The sequence below is a fragment of the Thermobia domestica genome, chromosome 17 (genome assembly GCF_964235325.1).
Source record: "Thermobia domestica chromosome 17, izTheDome1.hap1.1, whole genome shotgun sequence".
NCBI classification, from domain to species: Eukaryota; Metazoa; Arthropoda; class Insecta; order Zygentoma; family Lepismatidae; genus Thermobia; species Thermobia domestica.
This window is the reverse complement of record NC_137470.1, coordinates 135,112,544-135,130,110: the sequence shown is the minus strand read 5'-3', so window position 1 is coordinate 135,130,110 and position 17,567 is coordinate 135,112,544. Positions and strand designations below refer to the sequence as shown.

General features: G+C 36.9%; 1 protein-coding gene across 1 annotated transcript in view; it reads left to right on the top strand.

The window, feature by feature from the left end:
• Positions 1–17,567, top strand: part of Jarid2 (Jumonji, AT rich interactive domain 2) — a 133,834-nt gene that overhangs the window by 91,355 nt on the left and 24,912 nt on the right. Inside the window, exons 15-17 of the mRNA XM_081744312.1 lie at positions 3,068–3,210; positions 7,295–7,580; positions 13,919–14,033. Of these exons, the coding sequence (XP_081600438.1) occupies positions 3,068–3,210; positions 7,295–7,580; positions 13,919–14,033 (544 nt within the window). The remainder of the gene's footprint in view (positions 1–3,067; positions 3,211–7,294; positions 7,581–13,918; positions 14,034–17,567) is intronic.

Sequence of the window (17,567 nt, the reverse complement as noted above, 5' to 3'; positions counted from 1 at the left end):
TGATCTCACATTCGAACAAGCAAAGCACAAACTGCACTAAGGAACTCGTACGCTACGAACAAATCACATGAAGAATGACCTTCCACCTTCCATAACGCCTTCTAATAGGGTTGTCTTATACTTTCCTTACCTTCGATTGTTTTCCGACAGAAGGAAGAACAAATGCTTGTGATCGAACCTGCAAACTGTGGAGTACTTCAGGTGATAACACCGTCTGTGAAAACAAAATATCTTCTAAACGATAACAATATGACGACATGTTAAGCATTCTAGACAAAATCTCGGAATCAGTCCTGCAAAACATCGGAAGCAGCGACTAAAACAAACGTCCTGATAAATTGTTTTTCCTTGTTCTTTTTCAATGTTCGGGTGACGCACATTACGGCTAATGATAAGGAACGGATATTTTACTGTTGTTCTCTGGCAATGGTCAAATTAACATAGGATGGCGGAAAAATCCCCCTCTCGTAAAAAGTATCCTCGGCTCGTATCATCAAATAAAATAAGATTTCTGCCTGGAAGAAAGCACCCATATCCCCCTGTTTTTCTTGCTTTCAATGACAAAACTACATAGAAGAAAACAATGTTAGTGTGCTGTTTGTACAACATTTTAGTTTCATGATTATTCCCTTTATTAAACGCATCTATACGTACAATGAACAGGACAGTGTACTATCATGTATTTACCATTTGTACCAATTTATTCACATTTTCCTTTCATATTTTCCCACTATTATTTAGTGCGCTTTATGCAACTACACATGACACGTATAAAACTGTTCGCCATTTTGTGCTTGTGTAAGATATCGACTTAGTACAGACGCATTATTGCTAGCAGTTGGGACAGCTATTCATCCGTATCCTTTTCGACCCATCTTTCTTGACAGATTATCCGGGAATCCCTACGCTCCTTTGGGGAATCTCTTGTGCACGATCTCGACCTAAGCATTTTTGAATACAGCAGCTTCGGTATCTTTGACGGGACCATGCCGCATTAGCTCTATCATTCACCATAGTCGAGCTATAGAGCTTTGAATGTCATTTTCCCACGCTTTCGGCACCTTGTAGCTCCGAAATTACGTACGTTAGACAAACGTTTATTTGAACTTTTTTTCTTGTTTCCGTGTCAGGAATCATCCCTTAAATTTTGTAACATAGTCACGCGGTCACCCTATATATTCTCATTGGGTTACTTTTTTACTTTTAATACAGTCACTAAGCGAATTCAGGGAATTAATAGATGCATCACTTTTATTTGGGAAAAAATCTCATAAGCATTATATTTTTGAGTCCACGCCCATATAACAAATCTCCCAAAGATAGTTTCGTTTGTTTCTTTTCTCCTTATTCGATCCCTGGTTCGATTCCAGCTCACGTGAAGTGGACTTTGTGTGGTGGACAAACACCGTGTGTGAGTTTTCTCGGATTTTCCCGTATCCTTCCACTTTATTCATTCCACCATTGCATCATTTCTCATAATCACCATCTCCTTTAGCCGGATAGTCATGGGACGTAAAACTGAAATATTTCTTTTCATTTTTCCACATTTCCTCAATAATTCGAACACTGCGTGCAGTATTTTTATATTAGCCTGTATATGCATTTATAACTAAGGTATTTGCTGTATGCTGCACACAGTTACACATAAGCTATGAGTAAATTTGTCTAACGACCCAGTAACGGGCACTTCTCATTTATGAACAAATAATCATGTACCATCGGCGTCCGTTACTGAGAGTATTCACTGTATGCTAGTAAGATTCCCTATAGTGGGGAAATAATCGTCCTTCATTCATCTTTAACAAATCCTTACCATAAGTATACACTGCATTTACGTATTTAGGATTTTAAAAAGTTTGTTAAATCCTAACATTGTCTTCGACAGCATATAATTCAGGAAGGAATAGTTTTCACTTGACTAAATTTGACTTGTTAGTATACCTTGATAAGCTCAGTTATATGATATATTATGATCTGCAGAGTTCTCGTCCCAAAGTTATTGTGCATCAAATTTGGAATTTGAACTTAGTAAAATAAAATAATAAAAAAATCCCACCCTGATGATGAATGACTTAAAATCCAAAGACATAAACATCACCATAATATTTCACTTCTGGTCAGCCCGTCAGCTTTTACCTGCATGTTAAATTTGGTGTAGAACAGATTGGTTCCATCTTTCCTGCCTAAAATCGATTAGTGACTTTTTTTGCTAATAGCGAAAATTGGATTAAGTAGTAGAAACTGTAATTTCAATGTAAATGACTCAGGAAGCAGAGGTCTTTGCTTGATCACATTTGAAAACGTGACAGGTCTGGACTTGCTCAGTAGGTGTATGAAATGTTATGGTGTACAGATTGTTGTTTCTCATATTAATGACTTAAATTTGAGGTTTGGACTTAAGCGAAAAATAAGTCTCAAAGTCCTTACTTTCATGGTTAATACCTTACGAACAAAGCTGTGCAAACCGTAATATTTCTCAAGCTTACTAAGATCGTCAAGGACTACCACGATTCCAAATTTGATCAAGACTGTGATTGATTTCTTTGATTAAAAAAAAAAGAAAAAAGAAATCAAATTAAGGACATAAGCTACTTTAAAAATGAATATACAGTAGACTCACGAGTATCTGGCCTAGTGTGGCGGAAGGGCAGTTCGGGTAACATAAAAGCCAGATAGGCTGGAGTTCTATGAACTCATTTCTTTATGAACATTAAGAATACCCCAAGAACAATTTACGAATACAGTGCTATACGTGCTGTACAGTTATAATCAGGAACAGCGTCAAGCGTACTGTGTTGATGTCCGTTACACACTGACGAAACAATGAACAAGGAGCAGAACGCTGCTCTTTTTCTGTCACAACTTGTATTTTGCCCACGACACATAGGGGGATCGTAACAGACGCCCACGTCCCTTGTCTTCGTCGTTTAATTACGATAAAAGAAAACTAGGACGGATAGTACGGAGGCCGGCTGGATACTGGGAGTCTACTGTATATGTTTCAACATTGTGGGTAATCTCTTGGTCTTCACTTAATATAAGATGTGACTTTTTTTTTTTTTTGTAGGGGAGAGGAAAAAGCTGTTTGACGAAGTTGAAAGAGAGTGGGCCGAGCGCCTTAAACGATCTTCTTCCTCTGGAGACACCGAAGCTAGCGAAGAGGATTCCGATAGCGATACTTCGGATGAATGTGAGGAGTGCATTGTAAAGGTAAACCTTATTTTCACACAGTAAGACATGCTAAACTTTATTCAACCGACCAATCTATAATAATCGATCAACTCTTACAGTGTGTACAGGATGGTTTTAAAGTCAGTACCTACTTGTAACAATGTACATTTCAAAAAGTAAACAACCTATCACAGTTTTATTTCCATTGAATACATTATTAGTGTTTACTACTTTTTTATTAAGTTACATTTCAACATATGCACCTACTTTTTCCACACACTTCTGGAATCTTTTAGAAACAGAATCTATCGGTCTTAGCATCTCAACTGGAATATTTGCAAATACTTCACGGTTCTTTTGTTCAAGTCTGTTACAGTGAAACCTGTCTATGTTGGCCACCATCGGTTCCATTGAAAAATGGCCAACTTACAGAAAATAAGTGTGATTGTTGTATTTTTAGAATAGGATTCTAGTAATACTTGATTTTAAAATTTTAAAAAGCAATGGCACAACCGCTACTTTTGAATAATGTGTATAATCATAACAATATACAGTACTAGAAAAAATTACTACAGTATGTTTAATATATGTACTAACACTGAATTATTCGTATTGAAAACACATTAACACAAATAACCATAAAATAGAAACTGTACGCAGTTTATTGAAATTGATATTATAGCACACTAAGTAATTCAGATTGAAAATAAGTTAAGCAAAATTATAAATTGAACAATTTATGTGCAGTTCATATGACGTTTTTTTCGAGAATGACAAATATTTTCTGTAGATACCTTTTGAAAATATAGCAAATCATTTATTATACAAATTTATTCATGGCGGTTCATTCTAAACGTATTTCTTTTATTCTCTTTGGCACATATGCCTATGCACATTCTAATTTTGTAGTTAACTACATCTTGTTAATGAGCTACAAGTGTTTCCCTCGGAGAAAAAGGTGTTTTAAGAAGGATGGTAAGGAATTTCATATCTCAAAACCTCTGCTACCTTTCGACAAGCCGTCAGGTGCCAATACTTGACAATTGACATGGTTAGCTTTAACCTTGAGAATTTTCCAGAACTACTAAAGCTCTCCACTGATGAAAGGAGTCGATATAGCTAATAGTTTCAACAAAACAGACAGGATAAACAAATACGCACAACCATTTCCTGAATTCCTGTGCGTGCTTTTCCTTATTCACATCTTCCTTCACCACCCCTTTATCAGGGTAGTGTTCTTGCCATTGAGAACAAATCGTGGAAATCCGTGTTTCTTGGCTCTAGTAACAAATACTCGCGTGGTCAAGATACGCAGGTGAATTTATTATCATCATCATAGGGTAAACATTGCTTCAATGCGGCCAACTTCCAAGATAGACAGATGGCCAACTTACAGAGTAATAAGTAACGAATGTCTTATGGGAAAATGCCAAGTTCACAGGTTTTACTGTAATAGTCCTTAATTTTAACTTGTACACTTGTTTCTTATTCCAATCCTAAAGGAAGAAGTCACATGGAGTTGGATCGGGGCTGCGTGCAGGCCATTCTGTCGGTCCCCAGCGATTAATCCATCTACCAGCCATTTTGTGGTTTTCACTGGATCAGTTTCTGAAATCATAAATTGTAAATCTTCCATTAGTAAACAGTATTATACGCCAGCTAGAGCTGATGCTAGTTTCTAGGATAATCTAAATCAAGAAAGATATTGAATTTACAACCATCCTGTAGTTGTCTCTTAGTGTAGATTGTACATTATGGGTAGGTAATCGCACTTCACTCAAGGGTACTAATGGTTTGGTACACCAAGAATTATCATATATTTTGTAAGTGGTAGAACAACCATTTCTTTGCTACAACAACAAGAACAAGTACTTGACAGTTGGTGGTCAAATACCGGGCTTAAATACCGGGCTTGTTTTCAAACTTTGCCTTATTTCATATGATTTGCTTTTTATCATGAAAGAGGTGAATGTATTCATCGCTGTGTTCATCGCTGCCACTTTCGCAAACACTGGAGCATCATGATTTCTCGTATATCTTTGTGTGGGATGGTTTCTTTTTCCGTTTGGCATTCTCCCTACCTGTTTGTGACACTTGACGTGTGTATCTGTTTAAGAGTTGAATAAAATGTAGATGAGATACTGTAGTGTTCACTTGTAGTATTCTTTTGCACCGGATAGTTTGTATCACAGTTGTTTTGGTTTTCTCACACTTTGCACTAATTGCCTGTTGCTTATTTTCGGTGCAGGATGCTGAATAAACAAATCATTCTAGTTGGTGTACTAGAATGTGCTGTTATAGTTTTGCCTGCTACTTATTTGAGATGTTTGTGTTATAGTGGCTTTATGTAGAGTGAGGCATGGTATTAACATGACGTCAGGGCCAATGCTATGGAAAGTAGGGTTTGGGTGGCTGCTTGTCTTCATCTCCAAAATTCAGTTTTTTCCTGTCTTTTTTATCATCATCATTGTACAAATATGGAAGATAAATGTCTTCAGTTCTTGTGTCCCTGGAGAGACTAGATTTTACCAGGGCGACACAATTCTTGACCACTTGTAGTGGGTGTAAGGTAGATCGTGGGGAATGACTCCAGGTGGAGTAAAGAATATAACAACTTGGGATGGAGTATTGGAGTATATACAAGGTGTATCAGAAGAAACGTCCAATCTTTATAGATCAATGGTAGCCAAACTTATGATGCTTGTAAGCTACCGTACCGTTTTAAATCCTACTGTGAGTTACTAACCAAAAGAATTTACCAACTTAAAAAAAAAAAAAAAAAAAAAAAAAAAAAGAGAGAGAGAAGTAGAGAGAGAGATCTTACATTTGTTTATTGCCTATAAACTTACATTTACAGTAAATATGAAATTAGCCAACCGGAGCGTGAACGCGATCTACCGAAAATGTTCCCGCGAGCTACTAGTAGCTTGCGATCGACGGCTTGGCGATCACTGTTATAGATCATAAACGGTTGAAAATAAAAGATAAAACGGAAAGTGAGATAGGTAAATGTCATAGGGCGCGTTGAATGGGGGATACTCTCTTTTTCACCACAGGTTCACCTATCATAGGGCTGGGGCAACTCGAAAATTTTAAATGAGGCATGTCATTTGACAAATCATTTAAAAAGATCATGAAAAAAAGGAAACTTTTTTTTCCATGTGGGCCACAGTTTGCGAAATGGCCACCATTTAAATGTGAGTTCTTACAGTCTGATAAAACGTCCAGTGCTTACAAATCATAAATGACTGGAGATTAAAAGATCAAACAAATAGTGAGATAGGTAAATATCATACGGCGCGTTGAACGGAGGATACTATTTTTCCTAAAGGGCCTTTATCATGGGGCACTGGGGTTCATTCGAAATTTTAAATAGGTAATTATGTAGTAGGACATATAATAGAAACAAAGAATGACAAAGGAAACTATGTTTCTTAGTAGCAGTTGTTCCTGTGGGGCATCGATTATCAAAACCAGGGAGATTTAACGGGTGACATTGTCAACATTTGAGCAAAGCAAGACACTTTTCAAATTAAATAAATGCATCCATTTCTTGGTATTACTTCGTAGTTGATTGCCTGACGTTGCTAGATGTCGCTACCTGCGGGATTGTTATGTATAACGAATAACCACATAAAAATATGACATGGAATTTCTTGGTAATTGGTGGGTAAATTTAAAATTAACAAAAATATATAAGCAAAGATTTTAATTGTGCACGATTTTAATATATAGTGTACAGCGTGCAGAAAGCACGGGCGCAGCTTCTAGTATTTATTAATTTAAATAACTTTACGATACCTAGAATAGGGCATGTTGCGCTTCAAACTTTAATAATGGTAAGGAGATATGCCAGTCTTATATTTATGGTATGATTACGCAATTCGCTAGATGGACCGAGAGAACTTCTGGGAAAATCTCATCACTTTCTTTCATACAAATAAAATAGTCATACCCCAACTTTAACTGAAAAGAAGGCATTTCTTGTTGAGTAATTTGTCAGGTTTTTGGTACCTTGAAATGTGTGTTTTGGTTTTAGAAATGTTGCTGCTTAGAGAGTAATGATTTATGATTCATTATACAGTTATTTAAACAAACTGAGCCGTTTTCTCTCTCATTTCAGGGTCGAAATATGCCTTTGACTGCATTCTACCGAATAGCCCGAAACACGATGAGCATGTGGTTCCGAAATTCCGATCCCTCGGCGAGTGAAGTGGAGCAAGAGTACTGGAGGCTGGTTGTCGGTCGGAACCATCATGTATGTGTACATTCGGGGAGCATCGATTCCAGTGTGTGGGGCTATGGCTTTCCGTGTAGCAAAAATAGCCCCTTCGCAAGGCATCCGTGGAATTTAAAAGTATTTACAAACAATAGTGGATCCATATTACGGAGTATGGGTCCTGTAATGGGTGAGTTGTATTTTCAATTTGTCTTTATCGGAGTTAACATAAACTGTATAAAACATAACAAGAGTTGCTGTGTAACATGTGTATTTAGCAAATATTGTGAAGCTACAGACACTGCCAGTGCTATTCGGATGTCGAAGAAACTAACACAACCTATATTTTAATCGTTAATAACTTTTGGACTAGTAGACATAAGTCGAAACATTTATTTTGCCGCCACTAATTTGTTAAACAGAGAGATTCTTTACGTGGTGAGTATTAATATATTTATACGAATCAAATATTAAACTATGGAAGAAAGGTAACGGTTCCACTTATCACTAATCTTGATAAGGATACCTTCATGAAAGTAGATGTTTTGCTAGACTTTTCAATTATTCTCTCTTTTCTTAACAGCGTCCGGCCAAGTAAGTTTTTGGTGGACAACATCGTGTCCATGGGTTTTGTCGGATACTCCCTTTCCTCTCACATTTTCATTCCACCAATTCTTCCATAATCATTCACTTGCTTTAATATTCGTCTCCCTTAGCATAAAGGGTATAATCGTGGGACGTTAAACTGAAAGATTTCATTTTATTTCACTTTTCTTAACAGCTTCCACCTCCGTAATATGATATTATTCTTTAAATAGTTTAAATTTAATTTATTATTCCTACTGCGGATGGCAAAACAAACAAACGTAATAACCGAGCTCGGGAATCGAACTTGGAATCCGTCCAGCACCCGTGCATTGACAACTTCGCTAATGGCAGCCTGAACGCATACAAAGCTATCCGCACACAAATGCTGCTTCAATGCAATCATGTGGTTCAAACAAAACGAAATTTTGTTCCAACTGCACCACAAACAACCGCAATAAATCACAATATGTTAAGAAACAATAACTTCAGCAGTTTGACTAACTAAAAGTAACATACTGTGAAACCCAATATACACGGACTATGCACATAACGAACATCGAGAAAAATCTAGAATCAAAATACACATATAGTTTAAATTTTTGTATTTTTGTCGTTGATAATTGCAACGCTATAGATTAGTTACCTACATGGTATATAATGGTTAAAAAAATAACAGAAAAGGAATCACTAATTAATTGAGTAGAGGTTCTTCTATGCAAGTGTTCTTAGCAAGCTGCCGTCTTTTGCAATAGCATGTCGGTCTTCCCGCTTCTCTCACGAAGCCCCGCCCACGGTCTAAAACCCAGGCATAAAAGGTAACCTTTAAACTCTCAATTCATACAAATTTCCATTCGTTTCGTCTGCACATGCAGTCTCATTGGCGAGAGAATTATTATAACGTATAAGCAAGGTCTGTGAGAATACGTTATCGCAGTACTTCCCAAGGATGAAGTTTAAACGTTTATAAAAAGTCAATTGTAACGTGAAATGAAAGAAAATGCTGAAATGAAAACTAAATGCACCTCTCCAAGTCCATTGCACAAAATAAAGTGAATGTCCTCAAACATTGATTCATAATGAAGATAACTATAAATTCTTCCTCATCTTCTTCATGTCAGAATTCTCCCATTTTGAAAAGTACGTTCTAAGTGCATAATGCGTAAGTAAACTGTTTTACTGAAATCCGGAAGTGGACGTTTTAAACATTGTTTTATTACTCATCTCTGGGAGTCTCTGAAACAGTTACTCAAAACGTTCAGAAGTATTTTAACTGACACGGAAATTGTGAAAGGTAATACACTTTCCTCCCATACATGTACACTCTGTACCAGGGCACTTGAGTTTTAAATATCATCAACGGGGAATCTCTGATTAAAGGTTTACCCGCTATTAGACAAAGAAAGGATGACACACTGAAATCTACAACTTCATCACAGCATCAATATCACTATAACGGTACTAGTAAGTTAGCTTATGGCGGAAAAGGAGTTATCCTTCATTACTTTTTAGAGAATCAGTACACACTGCATTTATTTCCTTTTACAGATTCGAAAGACCAGATCATAAATTTAAGAACCAGTAACTCGGGAGGAAAAGGTCTCAACTTGACCAAATTTCAAATTTTGGTAATTTTAATGCGCTTAGTAGACATATGAAATATTATGATATGTGGATCTTTTGTTCTTGATTTATTGGCCATAAAATTTTGGGTTAAAAATTTTATGACCAATAATTCCGGAGTTAAATATCTGCACACCGCAATATTTCATATGTATACAGTATCTTAAGTATACCACCATCCAAATTTTATCAAGATCGAATGAGTTCCACCAGTTGTGTCTAAATAGCAATTAGTAAAATTTTTTTGCGAAAATTTGACGAAATCCAAAGTCCATCTTTGATGGTCAATAACTCGAAATCCAAAATTTCTTATAATTTTGGTAGGTATGTTATATGTTATGGTGTGTAAATTTTTGTTTCTCGAGTTATTGACCCTCAAGGTCGGGATTAGTTCATATCCCAAATTTGATGGTTAAAACTAGGGAACCAAAGTCTGTACGTCTGTACTATTTGATTTTGGGTTTAGCGTCCCTTCCACGAGCAAAGCTGTATGAGACGTGGACCTACAGCTTAATGTGAAATTAAAAACAAAAATAAAAAAACATGAGCTCCCGCTGGGAAACGAACCCGGGTCTCCCACTCCAAAGGTGCCTACGCTAACCAGTTAGCCACAAGGGAGCTCAAAGTCTGTACTAAACCATATCTTGGTAGCTTTTGGCGATCTTACTGATCATATGAAATATTATGTTTTCCTAATTTTTGATTACTGAGATTTTGGCCACCAAAGTAAGGTTTGAACTTAGTCAGCCAATAAGTCAACCAATTAGTAACATTATGAAGAGTTTGCTGATGGTATACTTCAGTATTAGGGTTTTTCTTAATAGGTAGCGCGCTTCTCCTGCAGCATCAATTCTTAACTTCCCCAACAAATTTGGTTTTCTTGAAAACTATGTACGAGCTTTTACACTCACCAATATAATTTTATCCAAGGTTAATAACAAATAACAGCAAACAACAAGAAAAAATGATCAAAATAGATCACCTGGTGGAAGAAATGGAGAAATTCTATTACTTAGGGCAGTAAAATAACGAGCTACAACAGGTGCAAACAAAATGAAAGATCCCGAATAGCTCAGGCAAAGAAGACACTTGAAGAGTAACAGAACGTTCTAACCGGAAGCATCGGCATAGAACTGAAGATAAAGCTGAGGAAAGCCTATCTTTGGAGTGTGGCATTGTATTGATATGAAACATGGACACTGAAAGAAAACGAAAAATGGAGAATGGAAGCGTTGGAAATGTGGTTATAAAAAAATGATGAAAATTAGTAGGACAAAGTATCAAGTGAGAGAGTATTGGAAATAGTAGGGGAGGGGGGGAAAGAAGAATATTTTGAAAAGACGAGATAGGATGATTGGACACATTATGACACATGGAGGAATCGCGTTAGTGGCCATGGAGGGAACTGCAGAAGGAAAATAACTAGAGGAAGGTCACGATTGAAATATACGCACTAAATAATACAATATATAGGGAAGAAAGCCTACAAAGAATTGAAGTCTGGCTCAGGATAAGAAAGGTGGAGAGCTGCGTCAAACCAATCAAAAGATTGCTGACCTGAGATGATTGAGATCTATTGATTGATTGAGATTGAGAACTTATCTTTGTAGAATCTTTTCCCGTTAAACGCTTACCGCAGAATCAACGTATTGTACACTGTGTTTCAGAGAGAATGACCTGATTTTGGACGGTAATAATTAAGGAACATGGAACGTGCCGGCAAGGAAATGACTTGTGTGAATGGACGTGGCCTAGAGTTTTCAGAAATCGCCGTTAGATGTTAGCCAATGCGTCTTCTCAGTTTGCAGTCAGTCAGAAGTAAGGTGGCGTCCGCTCAACAGAAGGCGTTTTGTCTGCTGTAGTCTGCAAAGACTGGGTCAGTGATTTCGGTGCAGCGTGCTTTTCGTCGGCTTTTTGGCATTGATCCCCCTGCACCCAACAACATCCGTCGTTGGTATCCCGATTTGAAGAGACAGGGTGCTTGTGCAAAGTTCAGAGTCCAGGTCGACCTTCCACTTCTGATGAAATGGTGGAAACAATTTAGCAAACGTTTGAACCTACGTGCTGCTGCTGGACACATAGAATATTTGTAATAGCATAGCTAAAACTTGAAGATTTTGTGAGTATTTGCATTTATACCATTTTTGTAGTATGTTTTTATCAATATATATGGACTTTTAATATCAGGTCATTCTTTTTGAAATACCTTGTATATGTAGAAAAAAAAAACACTGTCAAGTATCAGATTGTATCTATTGTTGTGTTCTCCCTCGTCGACACACATGCAGTACTTCTAATAGTAACGCAGTGGTCTCGTGTAACATAGTCGCTAACGTCTTTGGTGAAAGCAGTCCCGGGTTTGATTCTGCTTCCGGTGGGGACACTCGGTTGAAAAGATGTAACAGCTTTTTCAGGCCAGCCATTCTGAGTGACGGTTTTTCTTGGGTTTTCCTCATTCACACCAGGCAAATGCCGGGGTTGTACCTAAGATAAAGGTCCCAGACCGCTTTCTTTGTTCTCCACTTCTCTGGGTAGTGTGATCCCCGAGGGACGTCATCCCTCATACGTGACGGGGCTAGAATGACTGTAGATTCCGAAAGCCCAGAAATCTAATTCCTAATTCTAAGATTTTGTCTCAATTTCATCTTTCGAAAACATCAGAGTTAACAAAACTTCAACCAAGTTCAACATCTAATCATAACTGTTGGCTGTATCTCATGAACCATATTTTGTGCTTCCGTCTTGCTAGTGTCAGAATGGCAATTTGAGAGTATACTTCAGTATTAGTTTCACCTAAGCAGGTGGTGTGGTTAACGTACAGTATCTACTTTTTGGATTATAAAACATCCATTTTTGTCGACTTCTTCGAAAATTGCGTATGAAAATTTGCACTTACCCGTAACTCAATAATATCTGTCGATTGGTATATGTCTCGTTTTTTTTCTTCTTCTTTTTTCTTTTTTTTTTTTTTTTCTTAAACTAAGAATCTTGTAGAATGTTTCACATAATTGTTGATTTCTTAATATGATTCTCTTCTTAATTATCCTTATGCTTTGCTCTCTGGAGTAAGACAAGGATGTGGACTTTCACCTCTCCTGTTCAACGTCTAGATAGAAGAGGCCATGAAAGAATTCTTTGATAAAATCGAGAAAGGCGTAAAAGCAAATGGCCAGGTTTTCAGTACAATAAGGTTTGCTGATGACATAACACTGATAGCGGAGAACGAAAAGGACTTGCAGGAAGGACTTTCAAACTTGAAGGACCAACTGGAAAAAACATGCAAAATAAAGATAAATAAGAAAACCAAAGTGATAAAGTGCACGAGAGCAAGACAGACAGGAACAAACGTATTGCTAAAGGGAAACAAAATCGAAGACGTTAAGACGTTCCCCTATTTAGGAAGTCTAATATCCTCAGACGGAAGAAGTGAAAAAGACGTAAGTTCCAGAATAGCACAGACTAAACAAGCATTCAATAGGAAAAGAGGACTGTTAACATCAAGAAATGTGTCATCCGACGTTCGAAAGCGATTTATTAAGACCCTAGCATGGAGCATGGCGCTTTGCGGATCAGAGACGTGGACATTGAGAAAAGCTGAAATATCCAAGCTGGAAGCATTTGAAATGTTTTGGTGGCGCAGAATGCTGCACATATCATGCGCCAAAAGGAAAAGGAATGAAGACGTACTAAAGGAAGCTAATGAAGGACGACAGATCATGAAGATAATAGGATAAAGGAGAAACAGCATGCTTGGCTATCTTATTCGGTACTCCAATTGAATTACCGTGTTGATAGAGGGAAAGGCATAATGAAAACCAGGAAGAGGAAGACAAGGACAGAATATCTAGATGCAGTTACAAAGAAGAGACCACATCAAAGCATAAAACAGCTCTCTCAAGAGAGAGAGAGGTTTTAAAATTTCCATGTTGGCCACCAACCTATGGTTGAAGAAAGGAAGAAGACATTGTATCAGTACACTATGAATGTTCTGTTTCATCAATTGTATTCTCTTTTGTTACTTCTCTTACATGCGACATTATCGCCATGCGGAACGTTGATGTTCCCGTTGTTTGTACTATTTTTTTTTCTAGATATTACTTTATTTTATTTTTGGTGCACTCTTATCAATTTTCTCGTAAAATTGTCAAAGTGTGTGAGAATTAATTTCTCGAGTTTGTTACTCAGCAATTTAAATATTTTGTCAATAAGAGGTTTACAACTCTGCAGTAAACTAACGTATCATATTTTACTTAGAAAACTTTTTCGAATGTGTAATATATGTGAAACATTGTAAACATTGATAATTTTAAATCGTTACAGGTGTAACAGTTCCCACGTTGCATGTAGGAATGCTGTTCACTGCATGCTGTTGGTATCGTGACCCTCATGGTTTGCCTTGGGTAGAGTACCTGCACACTGGAGCTAGCAAAATATGGTGAGTAGGAAATGCGTAATGAATGTTGTGGTTAGGCTGAATGTGAATACGGTGTAGCTTGACACATCAAAAGGTACAGTTTGAAAGACGATGCCTTGAAAGAATAAACAAAACACGACAGAAATATTTGGTCGATTTTGGACTGCAGTAACTTTATCTACTTTCATAGTAATAACAATAATCTTCCCACAAGCTTTATGTAGTAAATATCGAGAAAGCATGTCGAAATAATTTCCAACTCTGCTAGAAGAGAAAATGGACCCAACCCTACACTCAGTGCGTAATACTATATACAGAACAGTAGAGAGTGTGGTAATTACATGGGAACTGTTAATTAATAACAATGTATCACACATACAAAATAGTGAACAAAAACAGGCTGTTCGCCTGTTCAATAATGAAGAGAGGTTACTAGAAATAAGTGAGCTTGATGCGCAATTATTGCAATAATGTATACACGTGATGTGTATCACTGTAAGAACATTTTTAAGATTATAATGTGAAAATTGGTACGTACAATTTTGTAAAGAAACAACGGTATTCAATTGCTTTGACAAGATATTTTTCAGATTTGACGTAAAACGACACGCAACCAGCGTCTACAAGACGACAGATTTCCGTTATTTACCTAGATCTAGGGTAAATCCATTCGTATGTGTACAGCTCTTATTGAAACCTGTACCGCACTCTTCTCGAGCAAGACCCTATATCCATTTCCTGATTCATTGCAGTAAAACATACATCACAGGCTTTCCAATGCTCCTATATTTCCTATTTTTCCTATATATTTGCATCTCTTCCTATAAACTCCTATATTTCCTATATTTTAACGAAACCTCCTATATTTTGTGGCATTGCTACTTCTACTTGTGAAAATAACAAGGAAATAAGGTGTGGGATGTAGGGTCTTTTGTCTCCACAGTAGGGTAGTTGAATGGAGACTCTTCAGTATTCCGTTCTTTAGTGCTTGTCGTCTAAAAATGATTACACCAAACAATATACAGCGACCCTTGTCCAATCAGTATTGGATTTAGAAAGCCACTTCTTTCTGCGTCATGTTCAAAGCCGATGGTTAACTTTGTCTTCTGTGTGCAAACGCATCGCGGAACAACTTCCAGAACTGCGTAAGTACTTTCTGGAGAGTCTTCCAGCACAAGATAAAGCATGTCATGAAAATAATCGTTACACAAGGATTAAACTATTTCTGAAAGACAAATTGTTTGAAGCCAAAAACTGCATTTCATCATTTGTACATCAGTTATTTTTTGATACATTTTTGTGTTTCTTTCAACGCAAAGACCCACTAATTCATTTACGGCTTAGAGCTAGTCAAAATGCTGCTATTGAGATTTGTGAAGCCAGGTGTGTTGGGGTAGAAGGAGGGTACTGATTTATCTGCAATTGATTTCAAGAACTATCTGCGGCAACCTGAAGTTGGAGTGAAAGCGCAAACTGTAATAGCTAACTGCTCAGAGCTACAAAAGAGGGAATTCAGGGAGGATGTGAGGATATTCTACATTTGTGTGGTTTTAAAACTGCTTAAGAAATTACCAATATCGAAACCATTGGTGAAGTACCTGCAGTGTCTACATCCACTATTCAGAAAGGAGATTACTTGCACGGAATTTGGCAAAAGAAATGAAGCATGTATTTGCAAATTATAAGAACATCAGTGTCTTCATGGACGAGTGGAAACTCTATTCTGTGGAGCCACTTATCGAAGATTCTTGGTTTATGAGAAATCCTGAGTGTGGTGATGTCAGATACTTGCCCGTGGATCAATACTGGGCAAGAGTATGTGATATAAGAAATTCATCCAGTGATGTTTAAAGTGATCAAAGCTTACCTGTCAGTATTTCATGATAGTGCTGGTGTGGAACGTGGTTTCCCAGAGAACAGACACATTTTAGGAAGCGATCAATCTCATCTTGTATAAAGACTCTGAGGATTGTAAAGGACAGCATTAGAATGTATGGAGGAAAAGTTGAAAACATACCTGTTACAAAGTAGTTAATAGATGCTATGCAGAACACCTGGAGAAAGTATAAAGATTACTGACAAGAGTACAGATTCGAAGAGGCCGCAGTGGCAAAGATTTCCAGAGAAGAAAGTACGTTAAGAAATGCGAAGCAAGAAGCTATATCAAAGGAAGTTTCAGAATGAATCGTCTCTGAAGAAATTAAATGAAATGGACGAAACAGTACAGAAGGAAATGGAAGTAGCTACTAGACTGATGATAGATGCTCAGACAAAATTATCTTCTACGCTGTCAAAAAAAAAAAAAAAAAAAAAAAAAAAAAAAAAAAAAAAAAGGACATGGCTGACGTTAATGTTGCCCAGGCAATGATCCAGACCGCATCCTTGAAGACGAATGAACTACAGAAAATTCAAGACGAGCAGAACAAAGAGAATCGGAAGATGGCAAATAAGCATATTCAGGCACTGAAGAAAATGAAAGTGTAACTGATACTTTTACTGTTGGATATAATTCCTTAGATGCACTAAGTTCTGTGTGCAATTGTGTATTTAGATACTTAACAAATCAGCTCTTTGTTTCATGTGTTTTGCGATTTTTTTTATGAATTGTGTATTGATTTTCACAACTTACGTATATTATTTAAAAAAAAGAAAAAAAGGTTTAACATAGAAATGACAGGATCTTGCCAGTGATGAAATTATTCACATCTTGGAGACGTATACTTACAAACACTTATTTTCTGATGCAAATCCTTTTTACACTTTCCTTATGGTCGTTACTTAGTACTGGTGAACTACGTAAGAAAACACTAAGAAACCGTATAAAATTTTGCAACGAAATAATTACCCATTTGGTTATATTTAGAGTGGAATGTATGTTGATATAACGATTGGTGTAATTTCCATGTGATTTTTTGTATTTCTACCTATTGGATAATTGGAAATGTTCCTTTTTCACAGCTTCACGAAACCTCCTATATTTTTTCGTTGTGATTTCCTATATTTTTTTCCATTAGCATTGGAAAGCCTGACATCAGTTGATGGTACCAGTGTAACTATCTTCCACGGATCTAAAATAGAGTTGAACATCTCGAGAAAAAGCATTTATTCAGAAATTGGGAGAAGATCTTCGTGATGCTTACATAAATATAAACAGGAAAGACGCATTCCATGTGCTATCATAAAACTTACACGAATTAAAGAAATTTCACCCCAACAGTAGAGAGGAGACTGTAAATTCAGTACATGAACACAGAGAAACGGAGTTAGATTAACCGAACTTTCAATATAAAGTAACAAAATTTGGTGTGTGGGAGCTTTGTCACGGACAGAATAGGGTTGTCGTATTCAGCGGGAAAGACTTCAGAAATTCTATTTTGAAGGGTTGAGAACGAAAGGGAAATGTCAATAAGATAGTCTTAGGGATAAGAACGGAAGCTCTTTCTGAACTTCGGGATGTAAAAGCACTAACTTGTTAGTATAAGTTCCCTTTATGAACTATTGGAGGCCATGCAGGAAACTTCGTTGACGATAGTTTTCTGATGCGCTGCATAGAAT